Genomic DNA, 22,376 nt, shown 5'->3' with positions numbered 1-22,376 from the left:
AAACTCCAGCAGAGCCAGGAAGCAACTGGTCAACCCGCACCTGATGCTGCATGACCGAAGTCATTACTCAGAGCATCTTATCTGCCCTCACAGGTTCAGTAATGGGAGCCTGTGAATTTAACTGGCACTGGACAAACTGGATAGCGGAAAAAATACAGACCATACTATTTTCACACGCAGGTCACAGAAGTGGAATTGAAAGAAGTGGTTAGATTCTGGGGCTTATACACTATTGCGGCAGAGGTTTTGAGTTGCAAACTACAACACCCTAAAGGAAAGAATGAGCAAAAGGGAATGCCCTGCCACAGAGATGGGGTGGGGTGGGGGGGTGGAGGTGGGGGTAGGAGGGATACTAGGATCATTGATGGTGGAGAATGGGCACTGGAGGAGGGATGGGTACTCGATCATTGTATAACTGAAACCCAAGCATGAAAATTTGTAAGTCTACAACTGTACTTCATGGTGTTTCACTAATTTAAAAAAATACACTATTGCAAAAAAAATAAGGTTTTGAGGAAGAAATTATATGGGAAAGGGACTAGGGGTATTGCAAAAAAAAGAATAAGGTTTTGAGGAAGAAATTATATGGGAAAGGGACTAGGGAATGTATTGGGGAACAAGAATAACTAATGGGTCATCTTACTAATGTTTGTTTAGACAGAAGCACCTCAAGGCTGGCTGGCCGTTGCTTCCTGCTATGAACAACAGGTACTTCACAAAGAAAATGTGTGTCTTGATTTGACACAGAAAGGATGTCCAGGGGAGAACACAGAACTCTGCCTACATTCATTGATTTCCAGTTGCCTTCAGTTCAAAATAATGCAGATGTCAATTGTAATATTTTGAGATACTGTATTCTGATCCCCTTCAATATCAAGCAGATTATTTCCTTTGGTATGGGTGAGTTGGGCCATGCCTTGTGCTTGAGCGTAACAGTTTATTGCAAACAAGAAAAAGGAAACAAAGAAAACTTGCATCAAAACTCATATTAAGAGTTCACTAAAAGCTTTCATTGGCATTATTATCTTCAAATTAATTTGTGAAGTACAGATTATTTAATAATTAATTTTCTTTTATTTTGTTCTGAGGCCACAACTGGTGGTACTCCGGGGTTACTCCTGGCTCTGTGCTCAGGGATCACTCCTGGCTGACTCAGTACATATGCTGTGCTAGGAATCAAACTTGGGTTGGCTTTGTACAAGACAAGTGTCTTACTTGCTGTGTTATCACTCCACATTACAAACTAAACTAATTTTTAAACATTGCTTTTTTAAAAATCCTAAATTTCTGATACAGTACAAAAAATAGAATCTCTATAAATAAAATTTCTAAATTGCTAGCCAATGTGGTACACAGCTGAGAAAGGCCATACTACAAGATATTCCAAGGAGGCCACAGAATGAGATCAGGGGCCAACCAGAAAGGGTCAGGAATAGGGGCACAGAAAGGAAACAAAGTCAGAAGGGAGTCACAGAATGACTGAGAAACACTGTTAAACCACAAAAAAACGCATAGCACTACATCCCATATGGTGTAAGAACAGCATAACTGGCTCTTGACTTGCAAGCAAAAGACCTGAGTTTGATTCCCAGCACCCCATGTGGTCCCTTGAGCCCTGCCAGGAATAATTTCTGAGTGCAGAGCCAGAAGTAACCCCTGTGCAACAGTGGTTGTGACCCAAGACCCAAAATAATAATAACAATAACTGTTATTAGTATTATTATCATTATTGATAATATCTGTTCACAATCTCAAATTCTATTTTTAAAGTCTTTTGCAGGTTGGAGAGAAGTACAGCAGGTAGGGCATCTGCCTTGCATGTGGCTGACTGGGTTCAATCCCTGGAATCCTATATGGTCTCTCAAGCATCACCAGCAATTATTCCTGGGCCAAACCCCTCACTCCCCCAAAAATCTGTCTTTTGCTAACTGTCTGTCTACATCAACTGGAATGGAAGCTTGCTGTCTTTATTAATCTGGGATTCTCCAGCACCTAGAACATTTGGATTGGGCAAATGTCCAGTATGTTTGTTGAATTTAGACAACTACTTGCACTAATCCTCGCTTATTATTCTATTTCTTATAATGATCCCATTAGATGGATGCTATTTAGTTCCCATTTTGCAGCTAAAATAAGTAGGGTCCTATGAAGCAAATAGTATATACATAAAATAAGTGAAAAAACTAGAATAAGATCCCACACATATAAGCTCTGTAGCGCATCTCCTTATTTAATTTGCAATTAATGGTCCAAAACTCATGCTTTCAAATGAACTAAGGGAATCAACTCATTTGAAATCTATCTCACCTTTTATTTTCATCCCTTATCCAAGCAGGTTTTCTTTCCTTTCCTTATGCTTTCTTTGTAAAGAAGGAAACAGGTAAGTAAAAGACTGAGAAACAGTTGACAGAGGGGCAGAGGTAAGTTTTGATCCTAGAATTGTGGACCCACATATAGCTATTAAGGATCATCCTATGAAAGACAGGAATTTGAGCATCACCCTTTCAATGCAAACTGGACTCCTCCTTTCCGATCTCGTATATGAATAATTAATACAACCATGCACTGTTATCAGATGCCAAACATATAAATACTGTTGATGATAATCTACCTCTAGAAATATTACATCAAATGATGATAAAAAATAAAATTAAAGAGCATATAAGGATTTTACAAATTTATTATTATTGATTAAATACCCAATAACTTTTCAAGTAAAAGTTTTATATTGAAACATTAAGTAATAGAAGTAAATTGTTTACTTCTTTGTTATGAAGAAAATGTTAATATCTTGCAATGTTCTCTTTATGAATTCTCAGAAATGTTCTGGACAACTTGGAAGGCAGTTTAAATTTCACAGGGACATTTCAGGATTCTACTAACACCAATAGAATTGTATCTTGGCTGCTCTGTTCAATTACAAACAGATGGAAAACGGAAAATGAGGACAGGCCTTGGCTTATTGTCAAAAAAACAAAGAAGTTATTGAGCAGAAATGATCCCAAGTCTTACCCAGCTGCGATGAAAGCACCAAGAATGATGGCAAAGACGCTAATAATGATGTGCAAGGAAAACTGTTTCCTGTAATAAACAAATGGATGAATAAAAAGTAACAAAACTGATAAATACAGAAAAGGAGAGAGGTAAAATCTAAATTATATTTTGAAAACAAATGAAAAATATTGTAAGCAGTTTTTAAAATAATACTGTTAATAATGATGATAAATGCTAAATACAATAGGCAATGTTTTAGAAAAACAGTAAATATATGTCAAAATGTTAATAAATGAGATTAAATTTGCTTTATTACTAAAGCAGTTGTTGCAATATAGTTATTAATGTATTTCTCTATTATCACATGATACAAGAGTGGCTATTGGTTGATCTAGTTGCTTATATTTAAACTGAGCATCCAAAGATTAAGATAAAATTGAATACAAGGACTTATAACACTGAACCATATCCAAATTTCATTTCTAAATACTCTTTAGGGAAAAATCAAGAATCACCTTTTTGGATATCAGACTGAGTATACTTAGGAGAAAAAGTAAAGCCAACATTATTAAAAATAATGGATTATAGTATTATATAATAATTACTGTATTGATGGGTTTCCCTATTTTTCTGGATTCCTATTCTGTTCATGTGTGCGAATAGTTTTCCCACTATATTCCAAAAGCAGTGAACATTCCATCTGATGTAGCTAACAGAATTCACATCTATTTGGGGGGATCTAGGTGTTTTCTTTGTAATTTTCTACAATTTTATACGTATTACCTATTTAATATAAAATTACAATTAAAAATTAACCATTAAGTTTTTAGCAAATCATGGAAACAGGCAGCTAGCTGCTTTTAAGTGAATAAACCATCTGTCCTTAAGTTATTGCTATTAGCAATTCAAATCAACTTTTTGGAACAATGGCTAGATGTTGAGAATTTGCCTGGTAAAAGTAAAATGGAATAAAAGAGGAGAGAACTTCATAGGAAAAGGGAGGGGGAAAATCACCCAAGTATGATGGCTTCCAGGAGCAATGTGAGTGGAATGGTAAACTTCCTGAGCACGGTGAACATGGGCAAGCTGTCGGACAAAGATTCAAGAATAACAGCTTCAATACTAAGAACTTTAAACATGTTTTATATTTTTTAATAAATCTACTAGCTTTCTAGATTAAATATAAGAAATTAGCTTCTCACATATACTATTAACAAGTCATCTTTGATAAGGAAAGGAGATGTAACAATTTTATGCCACTTGTTAACAATTTAAAACACACTATCCACAATGTGCTAACAATGTAAAACACACAATAATGTTAACAATTTAAAACATACACTCACACTACATGAAGACTGTGTGAAAACTTCTGACAATGCAACCAATATGCACCCTTTGGCAACTCAAGTCATTATGTATCTGTGGACATAACAGCACTAATTGTGGACCGACTATTTTTGTTAGGAATTTTATTTTAAGGTAATAATCCAAAAGAAAGGAAAAATCATACACCTATATACTCACTGAAATAACATATATTAGAGTAAATATTAGAAACCACATGAATATTGGGCAAGGTACTAATTAAATAAATTATGATAAATTCACTTGATGTACATTATCTGTATAACTCTACAACAAACAACTCTACCACTATTGGAAAATAAATATTAAATGAAATGACAAAAAATGATCACATATCTATAACCATAACAGGAATTATTATATAGAAAAGAGACTTACAAATCTAAAATAATGTGTTAGAGGACAGAATTACAGATGGTTCCTGCCCTATCACCAGCCCCCGCCCCCACCCAGTTCAATAAAGTAAGATTCACAGCCTTCAAAAAGCACATAAGAACCTTTCACCCAGAGATTCCAGGCCACAGAACTTTTAAGCAGATCTGAGAAGGGTATCACAGTACCAAAAAGTGGGTAAAGGTCTTTTATACAGACCGTTTCCTCATTATTTGTGCATTTATACACGGTATTCTCCTCCACTCCCATTCCCCTTCCTTTCGTCATTTTGGTGGTGGTGGTGCTGGTGCTGGTGTTGCTGCTGCCAGGGAGCCCCCAGGCAGAGCTCAGGAAGCACCGTGTCAGAAGAAGAGCCTCACATATCCGAGGCATGCACTTTACCACCAAGTCACATTCTCAGTCCCCATTTTTCACTTTTCACAATGGTTTTTAACCAAAATCGTTTCAGAAGAATTCAGCAAACACTTCAAAATAATGTGTGTCATTTATTTATCCCTATAATGAACCTGACCTACTACAGATTGGACAGAATGTCCTAAAACCATGACAAAATCAGAAACTGTAAGAAACATTTATAAACAATTCATAAATTAATCTTTCTGAAGAAATCATACCATTTCTATCTTGATATCTATGGATTTCATATCTATATTCAAACTTGAATATATAGGAAAATGTTTCTGATATTTCCAAATATTAAATTTACTATTAAATCAAATTAAACTCAAAATTATACTTTATTGTTTACAATTATTAAATATTAATGGCTTTTTATGTAAAAGCTACATGGCTTATATAACTGAAGAGAAACCAGAGTACCATTATCTTTTATTTGTTATACAAATAATATCTTAAATAAATCAAATTGGTCTTTTACCATCAGAAGCAAATGAGAACCTCCCATCAACCATTATCTTGCACTCTACCTTAATTTACTTGTACTTGCTAATCCACTTATGTGATTTCCAACGTAGAGGAGAGGCAAAGGAAAGAGCTTCAATTTAAAAGAGAAAGAATATTTGGTTAGAACTCCTATAATTCCTTCACATGTAAAAATAGGGCCCTTCATCAGAAAACAAACAATTCTGAGTTCCTTTACCTGCTATAGGCTGCCACAGCCGCCCTACTGGCAACGCTTAGAGACCCTGTGGGCCAGGGTGGAACTCAGGGCCTCCACAGGCCTTGCATGCACCCCAGTCTTTTGAGCCACCTCCTGGTCTCCAGTTTGTGTATTTTAAAGAAATATGTGCAACAGCAATATACATATATGTGTGTATATATGTATGCACACATATCACAAAAATGTTTGCATATATACCACAAAAATGTTTACATACATATCACAAAAATGTTCAAAGTCTCAACAGAAAACCAAAAATGGGTACAGCTTACAGATGACAATTAAAAAAGGAATATATGTATATGAATATAATTTATATACAATTGGATTGAAAAATTCAATACTTTTTGTTGTTTTGTTTTGATTTTTGGTTTGGTTTTTTTCTTTGGGGCCATATCCAGTGATGCTTAGAGCTTATTCCTGACTCTACTCAGGAATCACTTCTGACATTGCTCAGAGGGTCATATAGGATGCCAGGGATTGAACCTCGGTTGGCTGCATACAAAACAAAATGCCCTACCCACTGTACTATCTCCAGCCTTAAAAATTTCTTTCATTTCACCAGGTGGTGGAGGGCTTGAGCACACTCAACTGTGCTTACGCCTGGCTGGGTTCAGAGAACCATGTACAGTGTCAGGGATCCAACCCAGATCAGCCACATGCAAGGTGCGTATCTTAACCTCTGTACTACCTCTCCATTTTGTAAAAGTCCTTTTATCATACGGAATACAGTCATGCATCACTTAAAAGGGGATATATTCTGATAAATGCATCATTAAGTAATTTTGCTGTTGTGCCACTATGGTTGAATGCCTAGAGTACAGCCTACTACATACCCGGGCTACATCCAGATACCACAGTTGTCTATGTGGTTCATTATTAACCCGAAACATCGTTAGGCGACACATGACTAAATATTAAAGAAGTAAAAAAAAGAAAAGGAAAAGTTACATTATAGGGAGGGGAAATGCATTTTTTAATATTGTGTTAGCTAACAAAGAGAACCGTCATTACCAACTAGCACTGTCCTCCTGCTGTTCATCGATTTGCTCGAGCGGGCACCAGTAACATCTCACAATAAATTGTGAGACTTGTTGTTACTGTGTTTGGCATACTGAATACGTCATGGGGAGCTTGCCAGGCTTTGCCGTGCGGGCGAGATACTCTCGGTAGCTGGCCGGCCTCTCCGAGAGGGGCGGAGGAATCGAACTCGGGTCGACCATGTTGGCTGCGTGCAAGGCAGACGCCCTACCTGCTGTGCTATCGCTCCAGCCCATCATTACCAAATATTTTAAAAACTTAGTTACTAATCACTAAGAAAAAGACAATAGAAACTCAATAGAACAATGAGCAAAAGTCTTGAATAGGTGCTTTGTAAAACACAATATTCAAATGGGCACCAAAAAAAATTGTAAGAGCTTTCAACCTCATCAGTAGCAATGTAGCACTGTCGCCCCATTGTTCATTGATTTGCTAGAGCGGGCCACAGTAACGTCTCTATTGTGAAATTTATTGTTACTCTTTTTGGCATATGGAATATGCCATGGGGAGCTTGTCAGGCTCTGCAGTACAGGCGGGATACTCTCGGTAGCTTGCTGGGCTCTCTGAGAGTGCTGGAGGAATCAAACTCTGGTCGACCGCATGCAAGGCAAATGCCCTATCCGCTGTGCTGTGGTCAAGAATGTGTCATTACACACTGACTAGATCAATAAAACATTACATATCGAGCCTGCCAAAGCTTCGTTCACAACAAATGTGAAGCAACAGGGACATTTTGAAGAACAGCTTAACGGGTCTCAAGTTGAGGACCTCCAAGTCCTGGCAATCAGCAGCTCCCCTTTTGGATCCACCAACACCCTCGCACCCCAATATGCACCCAGGGACACCACGCACACAGCACTACTGGGAATTTAACTGCTTCTCATAATAATTTTTGAAAGCCCCACAACCTTGAAGACAGGGCCTTGAAGGAGACAGAGATAGTGAAATGAAGTCATAGCAAAGAATCTACCCCAGCAAGGAGGAACTGTCAAGGTGGGCTCACACAGGTAAAAAGCCACATGAAAACACAGGCAGAAAGTGGCCAAGAGAACTCTCATGAGAGCCAGCACCTTCATACCAGCCAGCACCTTCATTTTGGACTTTCTGCCTCTAGAACTGTGAGACAATTACTTTCCATAATCAGAAACCTTTTTATTGTCTCATTCCTATTTTGGACAAACTTGCAGGCTATCGAATGTAGCCTGCCCACAGGGCAGAGTCTGGCAAACTCCCTGTGGCGTACCCAATATGCCAAATACCAGTAACAATGATGGGTCTCATTCTCCTAAATAGCCTTGAATATAATCTCAGGGCTAGGATGAAAGAGACGTTACTGGGGCCTGCTCGAGGCAATCGACGAATAACAGGATGATGAAATGAAAAAAATGAAAAAATCAGAAACCTGGTCTGCACTATTTTGTTGTAGCTGTCCTATCTGACTGATAGCATGCACCAAGATCCAACTTCGAGGAGGCCAAACATTTTTTATTTTTCTAAATTAGAAACAACTAAAATTATCATAAAAAAGAAAATTTTAGCATACTCATGTAACAAAAAACTAAATTAATACAGCTATATACAACAGTGTGGATAAACTTTATCATCACAGCATGGTGTGAAAGATGCAAGATACAAAACAATATATAGAATTTTATTTACTGAATAAAAGTTCAAAAGTAGCCAAGACAAGGCCAGAGAAATTGTACAGTGAATGTACAAAAAAAGGATATCTGCCTTACACTGATCTAAGTGGAGTTTGATCCCCGGCACCTCATATGATCCCCTGTGTACCACCAAGGGTAACCCCTGAACACAGAGACAGGAATAAGCATTGAGTCCTGACAGATGTGGCCTAAAAACAAAATAAAAAGGAAAATTAAAAGTATATACTTTAGGGACTGGAGCAATAGCACAGTGGGTAGGGCGTTTGCCTTGCACGCGGCCATCCTGGGTTCGATTCCCAGCATCCCATATGGTCCCCTGAGCACCGCCAGGGGTAATTTCTGAGCGCAGAGCCAGGAGTAGCCCCTGTGCCCCTGTGCATCACTGGGTGTGACCCAAAAAGAAAAAAATTAAAAAGTATATACTTTAAGTCTTCCTACAAATTACACAGAAAGCAAGAAAATTATTATTATGAAATCAGGAGAATGATTAAAAAAATTTGCAATTCATCTTGTGACAGGTTAATAGAGGGTAAATCACTTATTCAACTATATATTCACTCATGAGACAATTCCCTGATGTGTAGTTCATGCTGTACAATTTTTAACACCTCAAGGATATAAATATTAAGAAGCTTCTACCCAGTATAAGCAGGAAGCATGTGTGTAAAAATGAACCTTGTAATCTAAGATTTACAATTCTATAGCAATTTCATTCTTCCACCATGATACCTGTTATAACCTACCTTTATAGGAATTTTCTTGTCAAAATCAGGGAAGTGAATTATTTTATTTAGCTTGGACATATACAGTATCGTTATGGTAACTGCCATCTAAAGAAAAGGGGAGAAAGAACTTAAGCAAAATGGAGGATTGTTTGAGGTGCAGATACATCAGAAGAAGAAAGAGATTTGTCCAAAAGAATTACACCCCTCAAATCCATTTTTTTAGGTGAAATAAAATCTTTTCTTTATTAAATTCTTGGCCTGGTGGCATAGTATAGCAGGTAAGGTACTCCCTGTCAAAAAAATATATATATACATATGTGTATATATATATATTTTTTCAGAATATGAAAATTATTTTTGTGCCACTAAATTTATTCTATCAAAATAAGCAACTAGTGTACTGATATAGGCTCTCACAATCACATAGCTTCTGTGAGTGCTGAAGAGTCACAGAGCATGTAAATCAGTGTCCCCAAAAGTGAGCTGAGAGACCCCAGTATTCCATGTTCTTCACCGTTCCCCTCCCTTCCCCCCCACCACCCCCTGAACCATGCTTCCCAAGTCTCACTGAGCGCCTGGTGATCTCACCCCAGAGAAGAGGGTGGTTAGGGCACTAAATTCCACACATAAACACGCTTTTTGTAAAGAATAGTATTTCTATAACAAAAACTAAGAGAAAAACAAAATTTTAAAGGAATATATTTAAACCTAGCCAGATCATGCACACAAAAAATGTCCCACTCAAATTCTATTAATGTGAAACATGCCAAGTATATTATAGATGGATTATTATGAAATAAAATAAAATAAAATAATTTAAATATCTTACGAAAATGAGAGGACTACTCAAACTTTTTCCACATTGGGACGCAAAAATGTAAGAACTCCTTCAATAAGATTATACTACAAAACCCTGACCCTAACAATGTGCAAAAAATACTTATGATCGATTTATATAACTGGAGCCATTATGAATTATACTTAGTTTATGTTTGTAGCTTATAACCTTATCATTCTTACAGAAATATACCAACACTTACTTAAAATGTCTTAAAATTCAGACTTTTAGTATTGGGCATGGTTCTTCCAATGGACTATAAGTTAAAAGGTGTTTGCCTGAGCACAAATCAGTGTATTTGCCAAGGGAGTATCAAGTCCAGGTTATCGCATTTGCTCATTTTTAAGTACTTATTGTTATATTTTTCACATTAAAATATGAAAATAATTGTTTGACTTCAAGGAAACAACTTCGTTGTTATTATTTTTCCACTTAAAACTGATAGTGTTTTGCTTGGTAAAAAAGTAAGCCAGAATATTGAATCATATAAATGATAGCTTTTCACAGGCACACGATTAAAAAATTAGCTAACAGATATAATTTTCTATTTTTAAATCCTTCTTCCTGTAATTTAATGCATGGCCAAAACTAAAAAATGTTTGGTGCCCGCGATCAACAGAGTAAACAAGCCACAAATTAATATTAACGTCAAATCTGAACAAAAGCCAAAGAAAGTTTGACCACGACCGTCCTGAAACCTGAAAATAAATATCACAAAGTGCAGGAAGCAAAGTGCAACACATTTTGTTTAACCTAGAGATAGTTTTGCGAGCATTTGAATCCATTGCTAATGTTTAAAAACCAGAAGATTTGAAGTAAAAATTCAAATTTGCTGCTTTAGTTAAAAACTCTGAAGAAGAGGCTAGAGAGACAGTGAAGAGGGCAGGGCACCTGCATTGCATGCCGCTCAACCATGTCTGATCCCCAGCACCCAAAATCGCCCCCCAAGCTTGCAAAGAGTGATTCCTGAGCACAGAACCAGGAGCAAGCCTTGAGCACAGTCAGGTGTGCCCCCAAAACACCAACAAACAAAACTCTCTGGAAGAGTCAGAGAGATAATATAGAGGGGAAGTCACTTGCTTTGCATGTGACCAATTGGGCCTCCATCCCTGGAACCTTGGGATATGATCCAGAACCCTCCAGAAGTGGTCACTGTGCACAGAGCTAGGAACAAGCCCTGAGCACAGCTGGGTGTGGACCCCAAATCAAGAATAAATAAATACTCTCTAGATTTCTGGTTATAAGGGTATAGTGGGTTCTAATCTCCCAGAACCTTTGCCTCTCAAGTGCAGTGGCTTCAACTGAGTGCGCAGAATACACTTCAAGAGCAAGAGCCATACATGCTCGCTGCCTGACTGACCCTATCCACCCCCTTGTCACCTGGCAGGACAGGGAGCCTCTAAATCTGTCCAGCCTTACTTTACAGTGATTACATCCCATTAAGTAAGCTCAAAATACAGTTATTTTTTCTACAAGTACTAAATGTTAGGAAAAGACCAAACATGATTACACAGCCCCCCCCAAAAAACCCAATACTAAATATTACAATAAAATGAAATGTATCTATTCACCTCCCTTCACCAAAAATACCATGCTCCTCCAGTGTGCAGAAACCATGTCATGTGCAAAAGGCAGTTTGCAAACCACTTAAAGTGCCATCATATATATTGATAGTTATCAGAATCTATACATAAATGACTGACCACCTTAACGCCACTTAAAATGTCATCATATATACTGACAGTTATCAAGAGGTTCCTCTTTTTATTCCAACTTACCTGTCCAATTCCAAGAAAAATTGGCGATGGGAAACTATAAAGAACATAGATAAAAAATAATTTTAGCTACTGATTATTTAAAGACCATAATGACAACAGTAATTTGTCTTTAATTTTGTTCAGCCTTAGACAATGAAAACAAACATATTTATTCACTTTTCATTTGTCTATTTCTTTTTCACTTTTTAAACTGATCTTTACTGAACCTGGTAATTTTCAATTTCCCTTTGAACATATCAACTTTACAATTAGCTTTAAATTAAAAAGGAACTTTAACTTTTTATTGGTCCTTGGCAATAATAGTAGACTATCATATTAACAGACAATGTGATCTGTTATGTCCAAAACCAAAAATCTTTGACAACTTATTAGAATAAATAAATAAATAAAATTATCAAGGCCACAAGACAAACAGGTAAAAAATTCATTTGTTTATACACCAGAAACATAGAAAGATTAATTTAATATTAGCACCCAAAATGTTAAATAACAACTTAAAGTATCTTATGATATAGGAGTTGTTTTTACATTTTTTTAGGTTTACAATTATATTGGTGTAGTGTTTTCTTAGTGTCTTTATTTTACAGAAATAAAGACCAAAATCCATATGATGATATAATTTTAACTTGCTTCAAAGTAATCTGGGAGAACTAAGTAAGGGAGGACTAGAGTCCTCTAGTCTTCCACTCTGGGGCGCTTGAGTGGAAGGGGATGATGAAAGTCCTGTGAGTGGAAGTTACATGGTGATACACTTTACTAAGTTTCTTAAATTATAACCAGGAACAAATTAAGTAAGATTTCCAGAAAGACCGCTACGTAGAGAAACATATGACAGAATTTTAAAAGAAATTTTAAGTAAAAATCAGAAGCTGTAAGCTCAATAAAGCTCATTATCCTCAAACAAAATAAAAACAATACATTCTCTAAAAATATCAGCAAGCATTTTGTGGAAGATGACAAACTTAAAAAACTGAATGATAATGGTGGTGGGAAGGGGTAATGGTGGTGGCATTGGTGTTGGAATATTGAATGTTATAAATTATTGTGAACAACTGTATAAAAGTAAAGGTAAAGGTAAAGGTAAAGGCCCTCCCGTTGATCGTCGATTTGCTCGAGCGGGCCCAGTAACGTCTCCATTGGAGACTTTGTTGTTACTGTGTCTGGCATATCGAATACTCTCGGTAGCTTGCCGATAAAAGTAAAATAAAAAGTAAAATAAAATTAAAAATTTTTTTAAAAGCTGAATTGACAGGCAGAAAGCAAATGTGATCAAGAATAATCCTGAAAAATAAAAAAATTGGAGAAATGACTATTGGATGCTAGAATTCGTTTGAAAGCTACCATGCAGTATTGAGAGAGTGTTTGCACTCTGGTGGTTCAGCAGACCCATAGAAGGAAACTGAGATGGGAACTGAGACACACATATAAAAAATATGATACATAACAAAAGATAAAGATACAGTTTACTGGGGGGGAGATGATCATTCAACAAACAGCTGTGTGGTGTGGATGCAGTCTCCTGGCCCCGATTTTTCACAACCAGCTTAAGGAGGTGGCTCTCTCCCTCATTCAGTTTACTCATTCCCACCCTTCTCTGACTCTGCGCATTCTCTTGGAGAGAGCCAGAAAAGAGGAAAGGGCAACACACACAGATCTCAGGAAACCTTAGATTGAAACAACACAAACACATGAATAATTTATAAATAACGTCAAACTAAATGGCCACAGTCAAATTACCATTACTGGAGGCAACCACAGTGAAGGCAAAGGAGAAGTCACATTTGAAAAGATAAATACTTGATAAATATATGTGTGAAATGGAGCAAACTGCTGTGCCTGCTGTGACAGACTCAAAAAGAGAGAAAGGTGGGCCCAGAAGAGGGCACAGCAGGAGGGCACCTGCCTGGCACATTACTGACCCAGGTTTGATCTCCATACCTCATATGGTCAGTCCCCAGAGCACCAACAGGAGTGATCCCTGTGCTCAGAACCAGAACTCTGTGTGACCTGCCCCCCCCCCCCCACACACACACACAAAGAGGGGAAATGAGCCAATAATAAAAGACAAATACATTTCCTTAATAAAAGGAGTACAGGAATCTTGCAGTCTAAAATCACAGTTACAAAATCTCATGGGAAGGGGGGCGTTCCAGTCCGTCCTTCACGCCCTACCGAGGTCACCAGTTGCCCCCCACGAGCGGCTCTCCAGCACGGCCACAGCCCCAGAAGCCCAAGGACTTAATGCAGAACCCAGCAGCTTGGAGCAGAAAAGTGAAAGGACTATGCGTTAATCCAGGCCATCATGTCTGCCTGGAGGGGAAAGGGTGTTGGTCCCTTCAGCCCTCCTCCCTCTGGAAAGAAAGATGGTGGCCACATGGGAGCCTTGTGGACAGCAGGTATGAGCCGGGGGTGTGGGGGCGACTAAAACCTCATGGGAAGGGGGGGCGTTCCGGTCCGTCCTTCACGCCCTACCGAGGTCACCAGTTGCCCCCCGCGAGCGGCTCTCCAGCACGGCCACGGCCCCAGAAGCACAAGGACTTAATGCAGAACCCGGCAGCTTGGAGCAGAAAAGTGAACGGACTATGTGTTAATCCAGGCCATCATGTCTGTCCGGAGGGGAAAGGGTGTTGCCCCAGTCGCCTTCTCCTCTCTGGAAAGAAAAATGGCGGCCGCATGGGAGCCTTGTGGACAGCAGGTATGAGCCGGGGGAGTGGGGGCGACTAAAACCTCATGGTAAGGGGGGCGTTTCGGTCCGCCCTTCACGCCCTACCGAGGCCACCAGTTGCCCCCCACTAGCGGCTCTCCAGCACGGCCACGACTCCAGAGCACAGAAACCAATTTCTTAACTATCTGACTTTCAGTAGAAATACTTCCAGGGTCAATAGGTAAAATAGAAGAAATCCAAAACCAACATTTAATTCTTGAACCCAGCTGTAGAAAGCAAATCACTTCACAATGCTTTTTCAGCATGTCTGATTTGGGGGGGGGGGGGGTGGTAAACTCTAAATAATAGTGGTGAATCTTTTATTGAAACAATGAATCTAATCAAAGCAGATAGAGTGTTAACTAGAATTCATCTGCCTCACAGGGACGGGGAGGGGTGGAGGGTAGGGTTTTATTGGGGTTCTTCATGGTAAAAAATAAGTACTGGTAAAGGGAAATGTGTTTGATATTTGCATGACTGAGACCTAAACCTGAAAGCTTTGTAACCTTTCCCACGGTGATTCAATAAAGAAATAAATAAAAAAGAAAAGAAAAAAAATTAAAAAAATAAAGCAGGTGCGAAAAAAATAAATAAATAAAATAAAGTAAAATCACAGTTACATTGGGACCAGGGTCAATGTCTTGCACACAGCTATTCGATCCCCATTGACCCTATTCAATCCCCAGCATCCCATTTGGTCCCCCAAAGACTGCCAGGAGTAATTCCTGAGTGCAGAGCCAAGAGTAAGCCCTAAGCATCACCCGATGTGACCCACAAAGCCAATAAAATAAAATAAAATCACAGTTACATAAAATTCTATTTGTTTACATGATTAAAGCAGCAGCTACAAATTCTTCATAAAAAAACCCTCCTGACACCCTGAGCAACATCTCACTCTGGGAGCCTAACATTCAACTCTCTGGCCTTGTTGGCAGAGTTGAGAATTGCTAAGAATGGCCCTGGGGCACTGTGAGCACTGCTTGGGAGGCCCCCTGCCCCCATAAAATATGACCTGACAATAGTATCCACCATAATAGTGTTCATCGGTTAGGAGTCAAATCAAAATAAGGAATTGGGAAATGGAGACATGAGGGTAAAGGGGATGTTGCCATTATTATTTCAATTTAAATACAGAACCGGGGGGCTGGAGCGATAGCACAGCAAGTAAGGCGTTTGCCTTGCACGCAGCCAACATGGCCGACACAGGTTTGATTCCCAGCATCCCATATGGTCCCCCGAGCACCGCCAGGAGCAATTCCTGAGTGCATGAGCCAGGAGTAACCCCTGAGCATCGCCGGGTGTGACCCAAAAAGCAAATAAATAAATAAATAAATACAGAACCGGTTCAAGCAATGGGGGGATTTTAATTACACTGCAAGTTGTTGCACCATCAGATTCAGTGTGCCCCAGAAGGAGTCAGGGAGGAATGTCTAAGAGTTCTCATCTATTGGAGGATGGAAAATCATACACTCTATCAAAAACTAAGACAGGAAGTGATCACCTCAACACTTTAAGGTTTCTCATGAGAGAACAATTTAAGAAATATATCTTGGGCTGGGGAATATTTCTTGGGCTCTTGTCTGCACAATAATGGTGTTTCTCCTGTGACAACCAGAGCCACCAAGTAGCAGAAGCCTCAGGTGCGGGCTGTGTCAGACAACGGTCAGCCATTATGGGCCATGTGGCACTCTGCTGGGCCAGAAAGAAGTGATACCAGGAAGTGGCATGGGGTGGATTCCCACTGGATACCAGAGGGCAACCATTACAGTGCACATGCGACCCCTGACATGATAGGGGAAGCCAGGGGCACAGGGTTCATGAAATGGGTTCGTCCCTCCTCCACTGGTTACTCCGCAGGTATGAGACCTCAAGCCCTGAAGGCTGATATGAGACTTCACCACATGAGTGGCACTCGCTCAGAAATCATCAAAGAGGACAGGGAGTGAGTGCTAATTCTGGAGCTGTACAGAGGAAGAACAGCCGGGGGGGTGGGGGGGGGGGTGACTAGGAAGGATGGAGCCACCTCCTGACCACACCCGGCGTGAGCTCTATCCCAGGGGCCTGATGGAAGCAGCATCTTCAGGAGAGAACAGATATTTTTCTCAGCATAATAGAACAGTAGAAGCAGTTTTGTTTCTAATATAGGCCTTCAGTTTCTACCATTGGAGACCGATTCTTATAGCATCAAATAAAGAAAGAAAAACTCCAACCATTTGGAGCCCAAAAGATAGTACAGCAGCTAAGGTGCTTGCCCTGCATGTGGCAGGCCCATTTGATTCCCGGCACCCCACATGATCCTCTTAGTCCTGTCAGGCATGATCTCTGAGCACAGAATTAGGAGTAAATCCTGAACACTACTGTGTATGGCCCCCAAACAAACACAATTCCAATACTTTGACACCATCATATGTGGATGGCTCAAAATTAAATGCGTTTAACACAATTGCCACACAGGCTTCAAGGAATTAATTGACATGTATTATTTTCTGAGGAAAAAGAAAAAAGAAAAGAGAAAAAACACCTCTCCAAATTAGTTACACAACTACAGACATCTGGAAACCACTGCATTTAAAAGTTCCAAAGCTCTTCTGTGCTTCAAAATGGAGACACACACAGCACATACCGAGCAAATATTTGTTGAAGTGAAAACAACTAAGTTCTATGTTTTTATTACACATCTTCAGTAAACATTTGCACATCCCAGAGAATCCTATTAAAATGAACCCGAAACCAAAAAGTAAATAAAATTAAATTAAATGGAATCAGAGACCAACTCTAGATCAATGGGACAACCTTCATGGATCTCAATCTGAATAATCACAAGCCTGACCAATTTGCCCCTTGGGTTACATGACCTTGTTTTTCCTCTCGCCCCAACAAGATTTCACCATACATGTCCAATAAAAACCTCTCTATCCATCCAGATCAATCTTGCTTAGTAAAGAGCTAAAAGTAACAAGTTACTAAGGCCCTCTAGGGTCCAGTGCCCCAAACAAACAAATTTCTCATGATGGAAGAGAGAAAAACATTTGGAATATAAATTCCCATGACCTTGTGAGTGAGGTGATTATGAAAAGGTCTTTCCTTCCAGCCCACAGCACATCTTATCATCAAACAGCTAATTCTTGGGTCAGATTTCTGTGGTTTATTGTTATAATCAAATAACCCCAAAATTTCTACCATTAAAGCATTCTAAGATGAGAAAATATATGATGTTATTTTACTAGGGCTCGCCAATTGTATAACAGATCACATTACAGAAATGAGAGGTATTTTCTTCTTAGAGTTCTAAGCTTCTGGTCTTGCTGAGACTTAAAAAAAAAATGTGATTTCCTCCTTTGTTCAGGGAACTTGAAACATTTCCAATGGGAACAGCTAAAGCATGAGATGTCATATAATCATCCGTTCCAATACAATTCACTATTCATGGTCCAAGCACAGAAATAATGTTGACTGGCCATTACTTTCAAGAGGATGCGTGTATTGGGAGACACAGACTGACATGGTGAGGAAATGCTCTGATGACTTGAGTACAGAAAGTGTAGACAGGGTCCAAGACAGAATTCAAAGGGTTGAGACTTTGCATGTGGGAGGCCCATGTTTGATCCCTAGCCACATGGTCCCCTGAGCACCACCAGGAGACCAGGAGTAACCCCTGAACACAGAAGCAAGAGCAATCTCCAAATAATGCCAAAACACATTTTTTAGTGTAGGGCTCTAAAAAGTGAAAACTTACTTTCAAGCTCCATTTGACATAATTGCTATCTACCAAACAAGCCCACATTGTACTCTCTCTCTCTCTCTCTCTCTCTCTCTCTCTCTTTCTCTCTCTCTCTCTCCCCTCTCTCTCATTGAAGTTGGCTAAGCTTTCTTTTTCTTTCATTTGCTTCTGATATATGCATTAGCACAATTTTAGGAACACATTAATTCTAATTTGGGGAGGTCAGAGTTTTATTTTGTTTTTCTTTTCTGGAAGACAGTATCAAGCATGCTATTTAGAAACCCTCAGAAAGAATAGCAATTAGCTGCGAGACCACCAAAACGATCCTGAGCTCATCTATTCTCTGAACACCCACGTAACCCTCAACCCATTTCAAGCCACTTCAGAAAGTTCTAAAAGGATGCCATTGCATCTTAGTTCCTTTTCCTGCTTTCAATACTATTAATTTGCCACCCACTTACCAGAGAAACTGTTTTTGCTGAAGGGCCATGCCCCAGGGTACTCAAAGATAAACTCCTTCCTCTGTGTTTATGGATCACTCCTAGATATGCTCAGGGGACCAATCACAGAAATTACAGCATGTTGCTCCCCACACAAAACTTTTCAAGGAACTTCCAAGAGCACCCGAACTAAGATTTAAAGCTTTTGTCATGGCCTTCCTATTTCGATCCATGTCCCCCAAGATATGGCGCTCCCCTCACAACAGTCAAGTTTATATCCTAATTTCAACTGTGGGTGCTGTGAAGCTTTCTATTTGTTTTCAAATGAATTCATTTACGATTAGCAGTGCACGTTTGCTTAGTAGACCTACTTGATCTGCAGCTATGCAGAGCCAAAAGGAAAAAGTTTAAGGCGTGACTAGACCTTGTTACCACTCTGCTCCATTCCTCCAGGGTCTCCTCCTTCTGTGCCTCTGGAGCGGCCACAAAGACCCTACACAACCAGCAATCTATTGCCCCCAGGCCCATTTTGGTATCAGTCCCACCCAAACTCCTAGCACTTTGCACATCCCAAATACTAGTCCCCCATCTCCTCCAGGGCCTCAGGACTTGACCCCCATGCCCCAAGAAAAGCTCCAGTGATGATAATGAGACTGTCAAGTCTGTCCACATGGACACTCCAAACTCCCTTTCCTGCCTTCTCAGTGCCTCTCACCACACACGCATGTCAGGTCATGAAAATTCCACCTGGCCAGTGAACCACTAGAAAGTGTCAAGCAATGGCCTTTGGGTTGTGGGTCTGCTTTGTTTGTGTTTGCTCCCCTGTGCCCAGAACTGTGCCTGGCACCTACCGGGTGCTAACTGAAGGATCTGATCCTGCCTTCCTGCCTGCCTCCCTAGTATCTCCCACCTTCTCTCCCATCTTCATCAAGGTCCTGTCACCACAACCTGCTCTCTCGGCCCTGGAGTTCAGGTTAAGGTCCTCAGCCACGATATTCCCTTCTGTCTAGCAGGTTCTCTCCATTAGCCCGAGAACTTGATGTCGTTCACAGCCGCTTCCTGCAATTGCTGGCTCAGTAAAGATCTGTTGGCAGAGGAATCAACCATCTTCATGTGGGTCTTAGTTTTACCAAGGATAACAGAACACTAAAGCTAATCTGAAGATACTTTGGCCCCTTTATGAAATCCTTTACATTCTCCTCGGACTTATGGGTTACAAAGTCCCACCTGCAGCAGCTCCAAGAGAAGCTTGGGGCGGAATGAACAGAGTTGTACTATCAGTTGCTCATGGGAGCAAAGGGCTAACCCCGGAGCTCTGGTGAAAGCGCGGGGCTGGGTCTAAGCTCACTGCACTGGGCTACTAGGCTGCCGCAGAGAAAATCAGCAGCCGTTTCTGCCCGGGGAAGGAGTTTCACGAAACCACCACGTATTGCAGCTGATTTGCTGCAAGCTCATCGTGGGCAGGGGGGGCGAGGGGGGCGCTGCAGTGCAACGCCGAGACTTCTTGTTTTCTGAAGTTTTCCACGACGGACCTGTGGGTCCTTCGGGAGCTAAGGCTTGAAGGACGCCCGCGCTGGGTCAGCACCGGGTGTCCGGGGCACTGGCCCGGCGGCGCCACGATCGAGGGGGGCACCGTGCGTGCGGGGAGACGGCTGTGCTCCCGGAGCCAGCCGGAGCGAGCCGTCCAGGATCGCCCGGGCAGGACACTACGCGGCGCCAGCTCCCGCCCGCCCCGGCCTGGGCACGGGCAGCCCCGTCGCGTCTCGCGCGGCTCACCCGTAGGTGGTCAGCAGCACCTTGTTGACCAGCACCAGGAGGAAGGAGCAGCTAGCGTAGAAAAGCGCCGAGAGCAGCCGGGCCGGCCGCGAGGGCAGCCCCGCGGCGCCGGGCTCTGAGTCCTCGGCCTGGCCGCTCGCAGGCATCGTTGGGCCGCCGCCGGCTGCGTCCCCGCCCCGCAGGCCCGGCAGGGGCGCGGCCCCCGCAGGAAGGGCCGGCCCGGAGCCTCGGCCGCCTCCCGCGGGCCGCGAGGTCCTGCCCCGGCTCCCCTCGGGCGATCACGCGCGTGCCGGGCCCCCCTCGGGCGGACACGCGTGTCCGGGGACCCCCCACGTGCGATCACGCGCGTCCCAGGCCCGCTCAGGCGAACACTGTGACCGGGGATCCCCCTCGGGTGATCACGCGCGTCCCGGGCCCCCCTCGGGCGGACACGCGTGTCCGGGGACCCCCTCGTGCGATCACGCGCGTCCCGGGCCCGCTCAGGCGAACACTGTGACCGGGGACCCCCTCGGGTGATCACGCGCGTCCCGGGACCCCCTCGGGTGGACACGCGTGTCCGGGGACCCCCCACGTGCGATCACGCGCGTCCCGGGCCCCCTCAGGCGAACACTGTGACCGGGGACCCCCTCGGGTGATCACGCGCGTCCCGGGCCCCCCTCGGGTGGACACGCGTGTCCGGGGACCCCCCTCGTGCGACCACGCGCGTCCCGGGCCCCCTCGGGCGAACACTGTGACCGGGGACCCCCTCGGGTGATCACGCGCGTCCCGGGCCCCCCTCGGGCGGACACGCGTGTCCGGGGACCCCCCTCGTGCGACCATGCGCGTCCCGGGCCCCCTCGGGCGAACACTGTGACCGGGGACCCCCTCGGGTGATCACGCGCGTCCCGGGCCCCCCTCGGGTGGACACGCGTGTCCGGGGACTCCCTCGTGCGACCACGCGCGTCCCGGGCCCCCTCGGGAGAACACTGTGACCAGGGACCCCCTCGTTGCGATCACGCGCGTCCCGGGCCCCCTCGGGCGAACACTGTGACCGGGGACCCCCCTCGGGTGATCACGCGCGTCCCGGGCCCCCCTGGGGCGGACACGCGTGTCCGGGGACCCACTCGTGCGATCACGCGCGTCCCGGACTCACCTCGAGCCCACATGCATGGTCGGGGCTCTCACCGGGACCCAACTCCCCCCGACCCCCTCCTGTGATCAGGCACTTCCCAAGCTTCCCTGGCTTGAGTTGTAGCGTCCAGGGGTCCCCTTTCCCAGGGTGGAGGGCGTGTCCAAGGGGCCGAGAGCGCTTGTCAGGGGCTCCCTTCTCCCTGGGCCGACCACGCGGGTTCCAGAATCCAAGAAGGAAACCAAAGCTTCATATCTACAAGGCAAATGTGTATTTGCTCTACCACTGAGCTACATCCCTAAACAGCCAAAGCAAGAATTTTTTGACAAGTAGCACCTCCCGTTGTTCAGGGATTTGCTCGATTGGGCACCAGTAATGTCTCCATTGTGAAACTTGTTGTTACTGTTTTTTGGCATATCAAATACACCACCGGGAGCTTGCCAGACCCTCCTGAGTGGGGCAGGATACTCTCGGTAGCTTGCCGGGCTCTCGGAGAGGCATGAAGGAATCAAACAGGGTCCACGTGTGCAAGACAAACGCACTACCCGCTGTGCTATTTGATAAGTAGCACTGAAAAACAAGTCATACAACAAAACAAAAAATGCAAATACATATGCAACTTTTAAAATATAGAAATGAATTTCCAAATTACACCCCTCAAAAAATCTAAATTTCAAGTTATTTTATTTCCTCCAAAAGGTCTCCA

At 42.4% G+C, this 22,376-nt stretch overlaps 1 protein-coding gene across 2 annotated transcripts in view; it reads right to left on the bottom strand.

The window, feature by feature from the left end:
* Positions 1-20,708, bottom strand: part of SLC35D2 (solute carrier family 35 member D2) — a 47,185-nt gene extending 26,477 nt beyond the window's left edge. The window contains exons 1-6 of one of the 2 annotated variants that reach the window (XM_056134876.1): positions 20,563-20,708; positions 11,922-11,955; positions 9,324-9,410; positions 5,682-5,749; positions 4,009-4,080; positions 3,013-3,081 (exon numbers count right to left, since the gene is read on the bottom strand). In XM_056134876.1, coding sequence (XP_055990851.1) covers positions 3,013-3,081; positions 4,009-4,080; positions 5,682-5,749; positions 9,324-9,410; positions 11,922-11,955; positions 20,563-20,708 — 476 coding nt within the window. The remainder of the gene's footprint in view (positions 1-3,012; positions 3,082-4,008; positions 4,081-5,681; positions 5,750-9,323; positions 9,411-11,921; positions 11,956-20,562) is intronic. The other variant, XM_056134877.1, reaches the window with a different exon arrangement.
* Between the last annotated feature and the right edge of the window lie 1,668 nt (positions 20,709-22,376).

This window comes from Sorex fumeus, unplaced genomic scaffold (assembly GCF_029834395.1).
Source record: "Sorex fumeus unplaced genomic scaffold, SorFum_2.1 ptg000109l, whole genome shotgun sequence".
NCBI lineage: Eukaryota > Metazoa > Chordata > Mammalia > Eulipotyphla > Soricidae > Sorex > Sorex fumeus.
Note: the sequence above shows the minus strand (reverse complement) of the source record. Positions and strands in the feature narration are given on the sequence as shown.